At 62.7% G+C, this 14,632-nt stretch overlaps 1 protein-coding gene across 7 annotated transcripts in view; it reads right to left on the reverse strand.

Annotated features, from left to right (window-relative positions):
* The window catches only part of ADGRB2 (adhesion G protein-coupled receptor B2), a 28,958-nt gene extending 16,559 nt beyond the window's left edge, over positions 1-12,399 (reverse strand). For 4 of the 7 annotated variants that reach the window (XM_071576821.1, XM_071576820.1, XM_071576818.1 and 1 more), the window contains exons 1-3: positions 12,157-12,239; positions 4,512-5,307; positions 621-704 (exon numbers count right to left, since the gene is read on the reverse strand). In XM_071576821.1, coding sequence (XP_071432922.1) covers positions 621-704; positions 4,512-5,292 — 865 coding nt within the window. In that variant the 5' untranslated portion in view covers positions 5,293-5,307; positions 12,157-12,239. Of the gene's footprint in view, positions 1-620; positions 705-4,511; positions 5,308-12,156 lie in introns of all 7 variants that reach the window. The other 3 variants (XM_071576822.1, XM_071576824.1, XM_071576825.1) reach the window with 1 other exon arrangement.
* Between the last annotated feature and the right edge of the window lie 2,233 nt (positions 12,400-14,632).

Below are 14,632 nucleotides of genomic sequence, written 5' to 3' on the forward strand. Positions count from 1 at the left end.
ATGATGTCTCTGAGGCTCTTGGACAGGCCAACAGCAGAGCCCATCCGTTTAAATTAAAACAGGGATATATGGAGGAGGGCTCCAAAGGGGACAATTTGTCCTGCAGACAGGCAGGACACAGGTCTGTGTCACCCACGGCAGTGACAACGTGCTGTGGCTGCTCCGTGTCACACGGGGACCCCCAGCTCAGACTGAATCACCACTGGGGTCACCCAGAGCTCTGCCCAGGATGTCCCAGGGGGGCAGGACCCCTGTGAGTACCCAGGAAGGGATCTGTATGCCAAGCACACAGAGCAGAGCTGGGGCCCATCCATCTCCCACTCACCTCTGGGCCCTCTGACCATAAATCAGGGGGACCAGAGGGGGGAGCAGCACACTCAAATTAACCAGATGGATTTGCCAAATAAATACATTTGAACGAAACAATTAATGGATTTTTGTTTGCTTTACAACCCTCGGAGGAAGCTGCAAAGGAAAAAATATATAAATGGAGCAAATTAAGTCAGTCCGTGGGCAGGAAGTTAAAGGGATTTGCTCCATCTCCGCCATCCCTGCCCAGGTATCTGAGCCCAGTGTCACCAGTGTCCCCTGCCCATCCCCATGCTGGGCAGTGCTGGTACCTGTCTGGGCCATGTAGACACCTGGTTCATCTGCTGACCGTGGCCACTGGGTCTTCACCTTCTGGTTCTCCTCGACCGCATTGCCTGGAAGAGGGAAGTGCTCCAGTGAGAGCAGGCAGGGGACAGGGATGGGGAAAGGGATGGGGACAGGCCACCACGGGTCAAGGGACATTGCAGGGGGATACAGGGACGTCTGGCCCCACGCTGAGCACTGCATGGCATCCCTGAGGGCAAGAGATGGTTGAGCATGGCTGAGCATGCTCACAGACCCCCAGACACGTGTCACGGCTCCCCCAGGAGTGTCACCCCCTGTCACAGGGCCTGCAGCTGGAGCACAGCCCCGAGTGCCACGTTCCTGGTGCAGCTGGGGTGCCCATGCCCCCACCATGCCAGGCAGAGGTGCTCTCCCATCCCCACTTATCAGCTTGCTGCAGTGAGGTGGCACAAATTTATGGCTCGGCTCACCAAAAATAACAAGTGATCCATCAAGAGCACTTGGCGTGAAATTAACTGGCATGTGGAGGGCTCGGCGGGGGATGCGGCTGCGGGCACAGGGGGACGCCTTCCCCAACCTCCCCCACAGTCCCCAGGCCACCTCCTGTCCTCCAGCAGGGTCCCTTGTCCCCAAACCTGGGTGCAGGATGCTGGTGAGTCCCCACAGATTCACCACAGTCACGGCACAGCCACTGCTGCCCATGGGACACAGCAGGGCATCCCCTGGGCACCACTGATGCCACCTCAGGGACAGGACCCCCTAAATGCCATGGACACCCCGCTGCTGTGACAGGCAGCAGAGCAGCCAGGCATGGCACAAGCACCTCACTGAGCTGCCTAGCAGTGCCAGCCAAGCACAGCAATGTCCCCAGAGCACAGAGAGGAGGTGACATGGGGACACCTGGCATTGGCAGGGAGACCCCAGCCATGCTTGGGGCACAAGGTGACTCCCACTGGAACACAGAACGGGGACACCCCAGCCCCAGCAGGGAGCACAGGCTCCTCTGACACTTAATGTGCTGTAAGACAGACTCACATTTACAGCTTTTGCCTGCGGAGCCTCTCACTGGCACTGCCAGCGCAGACAGGGACACTCGGATCCTCTCCATGGGCATCCCACTCCATGGCATGGGGTTCCCACTCCATGGGAGACAGAGGGGGACCCGGAGAGGCCAAGGGGACACCCAGGGGGTCTGTCTGGGGCTGAGCTCCCCACGGGACCGCCACTCCCGGGAGCGACAGGACAGAATTACACACGGCACAGCGAGCGCCGCGGGAAAGCCATAAATCCCCAGGATATACGAGGCCGTTCTCGCTGGCTGTGTTCGACAGAGACACCAAATTCAATTTCCTTTGGAGAGCACTAAATCCTCGGCTGTCACCGTGGGGAGGCTGAGGCCAACCCTGGCACTGCACCCCATCCTGGCACCGCACCCCATCCTGTGCTGGGGTCCCAGCACCCCACACCATGGCACAGCTGCTGGGGGCAAGGGCAGGGTGCTCTTTTGGGGACCTCAGGGATGTCCTTTTGAGGATCTCAGGATGAATCCCAAGGCCACCTGTGTCCTTGTCCTGGCATTACCTCCCTGGGGGTTGATCCCAGAAGGGTGATGGGTTTGGGGCAAGAGGAACCCAAAAACTGGAACTGTTTGGCTTTGACATGGCAGGTTCTGGGGGGGATACCCTCTCCAAGGACCTCAGAAGAGAGGGGTCACCCTTTGAGGGTCTCTAGTAGGGATCCCCCCACCCAGAGCCTGCAGCATTAGGGTTAAGTGGTTGACTGCACCCAAGTTCCATCCCCATTCCCACACCCATCCATGCTCCCCACCCACACGACCCTCCCACACCCGTGGGAGAGCCCCACCCCAGCGGGGATGACGTGGGGGGCCGGGGACCCCGGGGTCAGCGCCATGGGGAGGGTCTGGGTGGGCGCCAGCGCCCACGTCGCTGCGGCGGAGCAGAACCAGTGAGATCAGCGCTGGGCGCCCGCCAAGCCTCGGCTCACAGGCGCCATTCAGCCCCCCGGCCCTGCCTGCCACCGTCCCCCTGAAAGGGGACCATTCTCCACCCCGGGGGGCCGGGGGGAGGCCAGGTGGGGGCCGGGACCCCCCCTCTCTGCATGAAGGGCGCTCTGTGCTCCGGCCCCACGGCCCAGCGCGGTGACGCCGGCGGGCGCCCGGGGGGGACGGTGGTAGTGGCGTGGCACGAGGGGTGGCTGAGGCAGTGCATCACCCCTGCGGCTCTGGCACCGCAATAACATCGAACCTCCGGGCGCTCCAGCCTTTAATTGAATGTCAAATGTAATTTGGAGAAGGAGTGGGAGTTTGCGCTGCTGCTGTTGCAGCTGGAGAGGCGGCATGTGGTGCCCTGCCAGGTCTGCAGGGACCCCCCTCTCCAGCACTCTGAGCCACGTTCGGCGTGACTAACCCCACCAAACCACCCGTGGGGTGTGACAAACCCCCTGGAGTAGCATCCAGCTTATCCACCCCATCCTGCATCCCTCTGCAGCCCCTTGCCATGGAGAGCCCTTGGGCAGAGGGTCAGCCACGCTGACCTTGGGGATGGCACCTGAACCCGGCACTGAGCTCTTAATCACCCGTGTGGAGCTGCGTTTAAAAGGAAAAAAAAGAAAAAAAAACTATAAAATGAAATCAGCTCAAGCAGCTCCCCTGGGATGAGGCGATTTAGAGCCCTGCAGCTGTAACGGACCAGGGATTTACTCGGGGGATCTGCCCATAATGACATTTAGCTCCTGAAATAAATGCTAAAGCCCAATGAAATTATATGCACACCCACAGCCCAGCCCTGCCACCTAATCTGCCAGATAAAGACCCCACGCAGCTAAGTTGGGGATTGCTCCTGCCTGCACATCACCCACGGCCACTGCATGGCACATCTGGCCAGATGTGTCCCAAAATCCCCGTATCACCCCTCTGCACTTGACACCACGGGCACAGGGAGCACCCAGGCGAGGCGGCCCCTGCCATGGGCAGCCCGATCCCGGTGCCCAGCACGTGGGTGAGCGCAGCTGCTTTATCCTCACTCGAGGCTCCTACAATCCCGTAACGAGCAAATGGCCTCATTCCGCCTGGTTAATAGCCCGGCTGCCGTGCCGTGACATCCTGCCTGGAATAACAAGCGCCCAGGCTGCAGCAGTCAAGGGTAATTTGCCACGGGAAAGGGTCATTTTACCTGCAAATTGTTTTCCATGTCTCCACCAAAGCAGAGTGAGTCGGCTCCTGCTCCGGAATCGTGGCCCTGTGCCGGGAAGGCAGCAAGCAAGGCCATGGAGCCACATGGGCTGTGCCAGGGCAGCTGTGGCTTCAGCTGGGGCCACCATGGTGGCAAGTGGCACTAACAGGCTCTGCTGGACCGTGGCAAGGGCAGAACAAGCTGCAGCTCCATCAAGCCTGGGCATTGCTCTGGAGAGGTGCACATGGAGCCAGGCAGAGGATTTGCACTTTGTGTGGATTGCCTGCTCCATGTGCAGCGTCCCTTTGGCACCTCCTGCCTCAGGTGGCATGCATGGGCAGGATTCTTCCATTGCACAGCTTGCCTGTTCCAGCACCAGCTTTCCTGCTCCATGCACAGCGTCCAGTTGTCACCCTCCAGCTCTGCATAGCATTCAGGGGCAGGATTCATCTATTGCATGACCTCCAGCTCCATGCCCAGCACCCAGTTGGCACCATCCTGCCCCAGTAGTCTGCTCAGACAGCACCCACCCACTGCATGGATTCCCTGCTCCATGTGCAGTGCCCAGCTGGCACCCTCCAGCCCCAGGGGGCACGTACAAGTACAATTTATCCATTTCATAAATTCCCTCCTCCACTTACACCAACACCCCCTGCCCCATGGGGTGTGCCCGGCCAGGATTCCCCCATCCATGAGCACACTCACCATGTGGCACCTCGGGCAGGTCGATGTCGTTGGCATTCGCAGAATGCAGGTCGGTGGGGCAGCAGTCGGGCTCGGTGGGCGGCGGGGTGGGCGCCCGTGCCGCGTGCCGGGTGCCGTTGTGCCGTGGCACCGGCGGGCTCTCCGCCTGGCAGCTGCAGCCGGCGTGGGTGAAGCCACAGCGGTGGGCGCCGGGTGCCTGCAGGCACTCCTCGAGCCAGCGGCACAGCACGCTGCAGGTGAACTGGCTGGAGTTGTTGTTGTTGATGAGCAGCACCTCCACAAAGCGGAATTCCAGGGCCTGGGGCTCCAGCAGGCGAGGGGCTGCCTCCGGCTCGGCCGCCAGGCACAGCTGCACAAAGTTCTTGTCGAAGTGGAGGAAGGTGAAGGGCCCCGCGTCCTCGCACAGCTCCAGCTCGGCTTCCTCCTCCTCCTCCTCCTCGGGCCGCTGGCGGGAGGGCGGGGGGCTGGCGGCCTCGCCCCGGGGATCACACGTGTAGTTGGCCAGGTAGTGGTCGAGTGGCAGCACCATGGGAGAGAAGTGGGTGCAGACCTGCTCCTCCCGGTTGAAGCGGAGGTAGAGCGAGTACTTGGTGGGGTCGGGGTTCTCCAGGGTCCAGGAGCAGCCGGAGGAGATGGTGGGGAAGAGGTCCTTGAGGGAGAAGGAGCCGTAGAGGACACCAGAGGCCAGAGCGGAGCAGGCGCTGGGAGCTGGGTCGAAGCCCCACGTGAGCCACAGGAGAGACGAAATCACAGCCAGTAAGAGGGGACCAGCAGCGGTCATCCTATGGCATTTGCCCTGCAGAGAGACAGACAGACAGACAGACAGAGGCTCAGCAACAGGCACAGGCTGCTGCAGGCTCCCTGCTCTGCCAGTGGAGTGGGGAGCTGGTTTGGGAGGTCAGCAAGTGGACCAAATTCACCTCAGCTGCTCCACATCCCCAGCTGCCACCTTGCAGGCCAGGGACAGCCATCAGAGACCCTCAACCCATCCCGCAGGCTGTGCCAAGGAGTCCCCAGGCTGGGGATCCTACAGCACAGACTGGGGCCTTCATCCCAAAACCATCAGAGCAGAGACCCAGCTGCCACCTCCACAGACCCCATGCCCTCAGCTCACCCACCAGAGCCTGCCAAGCACAACCTGGGCAAGGAGCCACCAAACAGCTTCTGCCCAGACAGGGCTATAAAAGCCCTTGGAGCTATTTCTGGTGCCCTGGAGCACTGTGGGGACAGGGTGCAGCTCAGAGGGATGTGCTGGGGGTGCACAGGCACCCCAACAGTGTGGTGTCCCCTCACCTGTCCTGAGAGCCAGGCACAGGGCGAGCAGTCACTGTAGGAGTACATATTTCTTGGACATCACGCCTGGTGTGCAGAGCATCACCGTGAATAGCTTTTTAATACCTCATTAATAAAATAATGCACGTGGTGGCCTTATTAAGTGAGACCCGAGCGCGGCTGTAACAGAGGCTGAGGCCGCCGTGCACGTGTCGGCACCGCTCAGCCAGGTCAGCCTTTCCCAGGGCAGCAGTGGCACGGGGACAGCCCTGGGGACAGCAGGGGACATTCAGGAGGTGGTCACAGGGATCAATGCCATGGCAGAGGTTGATTCCAAACACACTGAAGTCCCTGCTCCCCTCCGCCCAGCCATGTGTCGGGGATGCCGAGCGCTTGGCATGACACGGGGATGCTCTAATCCATCCTCAAACAACATCTCCTGCTCCTACATCACCCCTGGCTGAGGCCGTGGTACCAGGGCATCCCCCAGCTCATTGGGGAGACGGAGCCTTGGCCAAGCCCACGCTGGAGCCACGATGGGCACATTAGAGAGCTAAAAATATCCCAGCTCTCCTGCAACAGGCTGGCGCTGGCTCCTGCCGCCCCGGCAGCGTGGGGGCTCGGTGCCGGCATCCGGCCCCTGCCAGCGGCACGTGGGCATGGGGAGAGAGGGGTTGGGATGGAGCCAGCGGAAGCAGCCCAGGCTGGATATGGGCAGGATCCTCCAGTGCATGCAGGGAGATCTGGGGCAAAAGAAAACCCTTTTTTCCCGTGGTCATTTCCACCCCCAAGAGACCCCAGGGAATTCAACAGGAGGCCCAATGGCAGTGAACTCCAACAGCAACAGCAGCAGGGACCAAGGGGCAGCCAGAGTGGGAGCCCCACACTGAGGGTCCTCAAGCAGCCACCAAGGACCTGGAGTCTCTCAAAGAGTCCCAGCCCTCCACTGCTCGGGGGGAGCTGGGATGGGGGAGGACAAGGAGGATGAGGAAGAGGAGGAGGAGGAGGGGGAAAAGGAAGAGGAGGAGGAGGAGGTCAGGCAGGGACACGCTGCTGCTCTGCAGCGAGCTGCTGGGCTCCCGCAGCCTGGCAGGGACACAAGATGGAGCTTGCTTCCCTCGCCTCGGAGCAGAGAGCAGCACTGCTCCAGCACCACTATCCATCCATCCATCCTCTCCTGACCGCTGGAAGGCTCAGTGGGGATGAACTCAGCAGGGCAGCCCATGCCTCACCTCCCTGAGCTCCCCACATGCATGATCCAGGTGTTCTGGGTTATGAGAAGCCTCATCCCATCCCAAAATCTGCTGGGGCTGCAGCTGCCCCAAGTCTGGCACCTGGTCGAGCTGCTACCAAACCTGAGAGAGCTCGCTCGGCACCAGCCCCGCTCCCTGCAGCGCTCGAGCTGCTGCTGCTGCTGCAGTGAAAATATTTCACTGAGCTGCACGCTGGGCCGAGGAGATATTTAACACCTGGGGCACCGAGTCACCCGGCGGGAGCTGGTGAGTGATACGAGGAGGGGTCACTGTCACCCCTAACCAGCACCACAGTGGGGACCTCGCACCCTGCAGTGTCACTGTCCTTGTGCTCTGGGATGGGGGAGCCCAGCCTGGTCAGAGTGCCCTGCTGGCATCACCTCTCTGCCTCCAAAACGACCTCGGTCCATGCGGAACGAACCACCCGGCACCGGTGACCGCATCCTGACACCGCTGCTGGGTCCCTGGGGACAGCTGACACTGCCCCAGGGACCTGCTGCACCCACTGCCTGGCTGGGGAGCAGACGCTGCTCCCCGGGGACGGGGATGGCACCCGGAGCACGGCGGGCACAGGCTGGCACGCTCGCCCGCCGCAGGCGTCCGCTCCAGCCGCTTCCATCTGCCTTTGTTCCCGCCCGGGCGCAGGGAAGGGGGTGGGTTTTTAATTAAAGCTTTTAAAGAGCCATCACAGAGCTGGGAGCGACCGGGCGGAAGCGCCAGCCCGGGCTCCACGTCCCCGGAGCACAGTCCCTCTCCATCACTGCCACCACATCCCTCCCGGCTCCGGTGACGGCGGGACCCGAGACCGGCGCTCGGCTCTCCCTCGCCGCGGCACCAGCACCGCTCCAGCCCAGCCCCGCTCCCGACGCACAAACAGGTTGTTTCCCTGAAGATGCTTCGCCTGAACGGAGATCTTGGCTGGGTTCTGGTCCAGCTCCATCCTCCCAATTCCTGACCATCGTGCCACTCCAGGCAGGCAAAGTCAGGAATAACAACCAGCCCCAAAAAGTGATAAACGGGCAGCACTAAACCCTCGGCATTAATAATCTGAGAAACGATTAATGGCAGAGTAAAGGAGATTTGGGGTTTGAGGGACACGGTTTTTAACCTGACTGTTCTCTTAATAGGCTGTAGAAAATACACAATCCATGAGAAAAATACATGATCCATGAGAATTCCTAACACAGGGATGCTCAGGACAAAGACATGAGGGTAAGGCAGGGCCGGTGAGTCCCGGGTGTTTATCCACAGTGGGAACTGCCTCACTCTCTGTTGGAAGGAACAGCAGCCAGGGAGGAGCAGACTGGCCAATGGCACAGCATGGCCATGTGTCTCCATCCCATGGGATCACATCCCTGCCTGCCCAGAGGTGACACCGACACACAGAGCACCATAATTAGCTCTTCCCACCGCGAGAACCCCTGACCCTCCAATCTCCAGGGTCTTCCCTAGTGGTTCAAAGGCATCCAGGAACTCCAAAGCTGCTGTTGCACCTCCATACACAGCCCACCCGGAGCAGGGACCCCCAGCACCGAGCTGGGGTGTCCTGGACCCTCGACAGCACCAGCACAGCCCCTTCACCAAGGAATTAGCTCCATGAGCATCCCTGGGAAGAGCTTCCCTGCCATCCCAGCCTCCAGCCTCGCCTCCCAAACCCACGGCTCCCTTTGAGGTGTGTGCCCGCACACGCGTGTGCACATGTGGGCTGTGGGCAGGGAAGGGTGCCCGTGCTGCTCCCTCCCACCCGCTGTGGCACAATCCCCCTGGTGTGCAGGACCACGCTGCCCCCCTCGGTGCTGCCACGTCTCCCCTGCCCCTCTGGCTCCCCGGTGTGCTGCCACAGCCTCTCCTGGAGCCGGCAGGCTGGCAGCGGTGCCGAGCTGTAATTAATGGTGCTGCTTTGCCAATCCCTGGCGCGGCCTCGCGAGCACTGGCACGCACAGGCCTCTTTATTTATTTTACTTAACTGCTGTTGGTAAAACTCCACTCCAAAAGCAAGGCCGAGAGACAGCACAGAGAAACCTCCACCGGGATTAGGGATTATGCTCTGCCAGGAAACAGCGTGTGCTGCCTCTCTCTCCACAGCTCTGGGGGTCCCTGGGGGCAAAGCCCCCCCTCCTCTGCAGGGCACCTGCAGGGGCTACAGCAACCATGGCTGTTGCTGCTGCTCTCCCACAGCCTCTTCCAAGTAGTTTCCATGTCACTGGGATGTGGCTCCCTCTTTTCCACAAGCTCCATCCTGCAAAGGGGTGGAAGGCTGGAAGCCCCAGGAGACTCCAGATCGGGGTCTGAGTCACAGCGGTGGCAGCAGGAGGTCTGCTCATCCAGGAGAGGATATTTTTGTAACCCACCATCTCATCCAGACCCAGCCCTGCTGAGAGCCCCAAAGGTGCTCTGGGGATGACAGGAGGCCTGGCTCCCTCCTGCTCTTGGAGGACATCAAGAAGGAACAGACAGGAGGAGAGCAGGGGGGATGTGATGGCTCTCGTAAGCACCGAGGAGCTACAAAGCTTCTGACATTTGGCAACCAAGCTGGGTGGCCCTGAGCCAGCCCTGTCCCCATCAGAGGACAGATCCGTGGTAGGAAATGAGTTTGCAGGGCCAAATTCCCATGGAGAAGTGTTGAGGCATCACAGGAGAGTGGCTGGTGGCTCATCCCATGGTTCATGCATCCATCCATCCATCCATCCATCCAACCAAGCATCATCTTCTTCCAGGCAATTGGGACACCTTGCAGCCCCCACCCAGCTTGGAGAGTGCCCAGGCTGGAACACGTGGTCTTGGCAGTGACAGGAACAGCCTGGGCAAAGGAAGTCCCACCTATTTCCATGGCTCTGAGCAGCAGGTTGGTGTCAGGGCAGAGCTCTCCACCAGCCATGAACTCACCACAAAGAGCCCAGAATCCCCAACCCCATCTCCAGCACAGCAGAGGTGTCACTTTGGGCAGAAAAGCTGCACTGCCAGAGGTCCTTGGAGGTCCAGAAAAGCCAGAGGGAGCCGGGAAGAGCCAGCAGTGTGTCCCAGATGGTGCTGGAGCACCTCTGCCACGGGGCTGCCAGTCCGAGAGCAAACCGCCCGCTGTGCCAGCTCCGTGTCCTTTTTCTCTCCAGCAAAGACCACATTTGTAGGATCCTGGCTCCTTGCAAACTCCATGATCAAAGCAAGGTCTGGTGACAAGGCTTGACAAGCAACTGGGCAGGCCTGGAAGAGGAGCTGCTGCCAGGCTCTGGGCTCCAGCACAGCAGGGCTGGCACTGCCCTACAGCCAACTCCAGCATCCGCTGCCGTCCATGCCATCACCAAGGAACCCCGTTGGGAGACAGGGCACCCACCCTCCCTGGTGAGGGTGGCCAGAGGGCAGCCAAGTGGTAGTGACGGTGACAACAGCCATGCCATTCCACTCCTCTCATGGATGAGAGCACACAGAGCTGGGCATCCCCCCACGAGTCCCCCTTGCTCAGCCACAGCCTCCAAGACAAGAAGAGGACAGTCCCCAACAGCTGTCCTGGCCTACCAGGAGCAATCCCAGTGCCACAGCTCAGTGCCAGCCCCACGCCACGGGCTCCACGTGTGCCCCAGCCATCAGCCCGAACTCGCAACCAGACGCTCTGCCACAGCCCAGCCCCGACCACCCCGGGGCCACCTCCCCTCGTCACCGGCGGCTGCCAGGCGCCAGCCAGCACAGCCAGCAGTGACATGACCTAGAAAAGCAGAGGGCTGTTCACACGCCGCGCTGCCGCGAGCCCCCAGCGCCAGCCGGGCAGCCACGGTGCAGAAAATCTCCCTGCCCTCAACAAGTGACCGGCGTAGGCACACGCGTGTGCACACGTGGCACCGCTCATGGCATGAACCCCGGGGCTCGCAGGTCCCCTGGGAAGGGATGCAGCTCCCCAGCTTGCCCCCAGATCAGGTTGCCACCTGCATGCCGCACGTGCCCGGTGGCACACGCTGGGTGCCCACGTGTGCCCTCCTGCACAGCCACAGTCCCCCGGTGTCGTGGCATGGAGGCTCCCCACAGCCCCCCATAGTGGCACTGAACAAAGCCCCTCGCAGGGGAGAGCTGCAAACCCACCCACCCACCCACCCACTCACTGCCGGGGCTCTGCCAACACACCTGCCCACATGCCCCGGTATGTGCCGAATCCCCAGGGCCCTACCCAGGGGTGACCGACCATCCTGCTGAGCGCCCACGCGTGCCAGGCTGGCAGCATGCATGTGCCCACACCAGGGCTGGCAGAGATGCCAGCAGGCAGCCTGGCACCCACCCGTGGCCTTGCTGGATGACACACCACAGCACCGCGGTGCCACACGTGTGCCCAGCAACACACATGTGCCCACTGACACGCGTGCAGCCCCTTCACCGTGGGGCTGCCGGAGCCCTGGCACTGCTTATGGGGGAGGGATCGGCACTCCGGGAGAGAAACGGGACCCCGCGGGGGGCACAAACATCCTGAGGGGGGACCGGTACCCCGGCGGGCACCGGCAGTACCGGGGTGCGGGAGACCGGCAGCGCCGCAGGGGGAGACCGGCAGCTCCCCGGGAAGGGGGCACCGACAACCCCGGGAGAGGGGAAACCGGCAGCCCCCGGAGGGAGAACCGGCAACCGCAGGAAGGGGAACCGGCAGTCTCGGGAGGGGTGACCGGCAGTCCCCCGGGGGAAGGACCGGCAGCTCCGGGCACGCCGTCGCTCACAGCCAGCCCCGGTGCCGAGCCCTCCGCGCCGCCGCAGCCCCGCGCAACTTCCCGGCAGGGCCGGGGCCGCCCCGCGGATGCCACTGCCCGTCTCGGGCACCGGGCACGTCCGGTACCGCGGCGCCGCTGCAACTCCCGTTCCCGCAGCCCCGGCGCCGGGGCAGGAAAGTTGGCCGGGGTTGGAGCCCGAGCGGGGTGAGCTGAGGGGGTGGGCACGGCGGAACCGGGGCTCTGCCAACCGGCAGCACCGGCCGCCGCATCCCGCATCCCGCATCCCGCATCCCGCATCCGCGGCGAGCTGCCGCCCCCGCTGCGCCGCGCCGGGGGGGAGCGGAGCCGTCGCACCGAGAAAGAGGTTGGGGGAGTACACGGGGGAGACGAGGGGGGTGTCGGTGCACCGGCGAAGGGGGTCAGCGGCGCTGCGCTTACCTGCGCTCCGTTAGCAGCGCGTGTAGCCCCGGCGCGGCGCGGCGAGCAGCGGGCTGGCCATCCCCGAGCGGCGGCGGCGGCGGCGGCAGCCGGTGCCCGGGCGCGCCCGGGGGAGCGCGGCGACGGCGACGGGAGCGGGGCCGGGAACGGGAGCGGGGAAGGGAGCGGGGAAGGGAGCGGGAGCGGGGCCGCGAGCGGGCGCGCAGCGCGCCGGGCCCCGGTGGCGGCGGCGGCGGCGGCGGATGCGGTGGGGAGGGAGCGGGAGGGGGAGCGCGGGGCGCGGGGGCGGCGGCGGCGCGCGCCGCTCGGGCACTTGCTGCATGCGCCGGGCGCGGGGCGGTGTGACAGCACCGGGCACGGCGGGGACCCCCCCGCACCCCGCGCCGCCCCCGCCTCCGGAGCGGGGATGGAGCAGCGCGGCGGACGGGGGGGAGGTGACCCCCGGGATGCTGCAGCGCTGGGGGCGCGGCGGGGGGCGAGCGGGGAAGGAGGGGAGGGGGGTGATACACACGCACACCGTGGATGTGGGGGGCACACGCACATGGTGGTGTGCTCTGGCTGGGGGGGGATGCGTGCGGGGTGCACGTGTGTGGTTGGTGTGTGCCCCCTGCACACGCCTGTGGTTGGTGTGTGCCCCCTGCACACACGTGTGGTTGGTGTGTGCCTGCTGGACATACGTGTGGTTGGTGTGTGCCCCCTGCACACACGTGTGGTTGGTGTGTGCCCCCTGAACACACGTGTGGTTGGTGTGTGCCCGTTGCACACACCTGTGGTTGGTGTGTGCCCACTGCACACGCCTGTGGTTGGTGTGTGCCCCCTGCACACACGTGTTGTTGGTGTGTGCCCCCTGCACACACGTGTGGTTGGTGTGTGCCCCCTGAACACATGTGTGGTTGGTGTGTGCCCGTTGCACACACCTGTGGTTGGTGTGTGCCCCCTGCACACGCCTGTGGTTGGTGTGTGCCCACTGCACACACGTGTTGTTGGTGTGTGCCCCCTGCACACACGTGTTGTTGGTGTGTTCCCGCTGCACACGCCTGTGGTTGGTGTGTGCCCACTGCACACGCCTGTGGTTGGTGTGTGCCCACTGCACACACGTGAGGCAGTTCGTGCAGGCTCAGGTGAGGTTTGTGGCTGTGTGTGCACAGTTTGGGGGTGCACATGGGGGGTCTGTGTGTGCTCAGGGAGGTGTGGGACTGCACGTTGTGGGGAGCTGTGGTGTGCACACACATGTGTGTGTTACCCTGGGCTCTGTGGGGTGCAGGTGCTCCCTGCCAGTGGACAGGCAGCTCCCTCTGCATGTGCTCCCCACCTGCACACACGTGCAGGCCTTGGCGTGGCGTGTTCTGCAGGGGCGCAGGGGCTGGGGGGTGCAGGTGGACTGAGAGATGGGGATGTCACACCCCCTGTGCCTGTGACACGGTGCCTGTTGGACCCCCAGAGCCACAGGAGTGTCTGGGGTGCTGCAGAGCTGTGATTTCACATGTTAAGACGAGGCACAGATCGGATAAACCTGAGTGTCTTGATGGTCCACGGGCGACTGAGCTGCCAGCACTGCAGCCCAACCCCTGCCTGGGGCAGGACTCACCAGGAGCACTGGGAGCTCTGGCTTGGAGGGGACGGGGTCACAGCGAGCCCCAGCAGTGCAGGAGGAGCTCAGCAGGATGCGGCATGGCCTGGCTGCCTCGCTGCGGGAGCAGCACAGCTGGGAATGCAGCACATTCCCACTGCTGCCTTCCAGCCCTGCTGGACACATCCTGCCCGGTGCTGTGGGTGCTGTACTCATCAGGGGGTGCACAGTTCTTGCCCTCCATCCAGACTGAGCGTGACAGAGGGAGAGAACAGGAGGCACCACTGGGATCTCAGCTCAGCACCCTGGGAATCTGTGGCTCAGCACCAGCCCTAATCCATCCCAGCACTGCTGGAAGTGCAGGATTGTATCCACCCAAGCCCTTTGTGCAGTGCAGCTCCTTCCCTCCCTGGCATTCCCTTTTCCCAGTCCTCCCCTGCAGCCTCTGGATGCCTGATCCAGCATCCCAGACAGACACTCATCCCCTCGGGGTCAAGGCTGGAGGAAAGCACACCAGCTTTTCAGGCTGGTCTTTATCCCAGGGAGAAAATCAGCATTAGCTCCAACAGAGCTGGAGGATATTCCCAAACCCGGCTCTGTAAACACAGCTCAGCACAGCTCTGCGGGTGGACCATCCCCAACCCTCGGCTCCCTGGGTCATTCCCTGCTTCCCATATTTGTTCCTGCAGCCAAATAGGTCTGCATGGCTGAGGGAGTTAGAGATTTCCAAAGGCATTGATTGCACCAGCTCCCACTGCCCTGAGAGGAAGGCAGGATGCAAGGTGGGATGCGATGCAGGATGAGATGCAGGATGTGATGTGGGATGTGACACTGGATGCAACGCAGGGTCTGATGTGGGATGGAATAAAGGATGCAGTGGGGAATGTGGTGTGGGATATGATGCTC

The sequence above is a fragment of the Pithys albifrons genome, chromosome 24 (genome assembly GCF_047495875.1).
Source record: "Pithys albifrons albifrons isolate INPA30051 chromosome 24, PitAlb_v1, whole genome shotgun sequence".
NCBI classification, from domain to species: domain Eukaryota; kingdom Metazoa; phylum Chordata; class Aves; order Passeriformes; family Thamnophilidae; genus Pithys; species Pithys albifrons.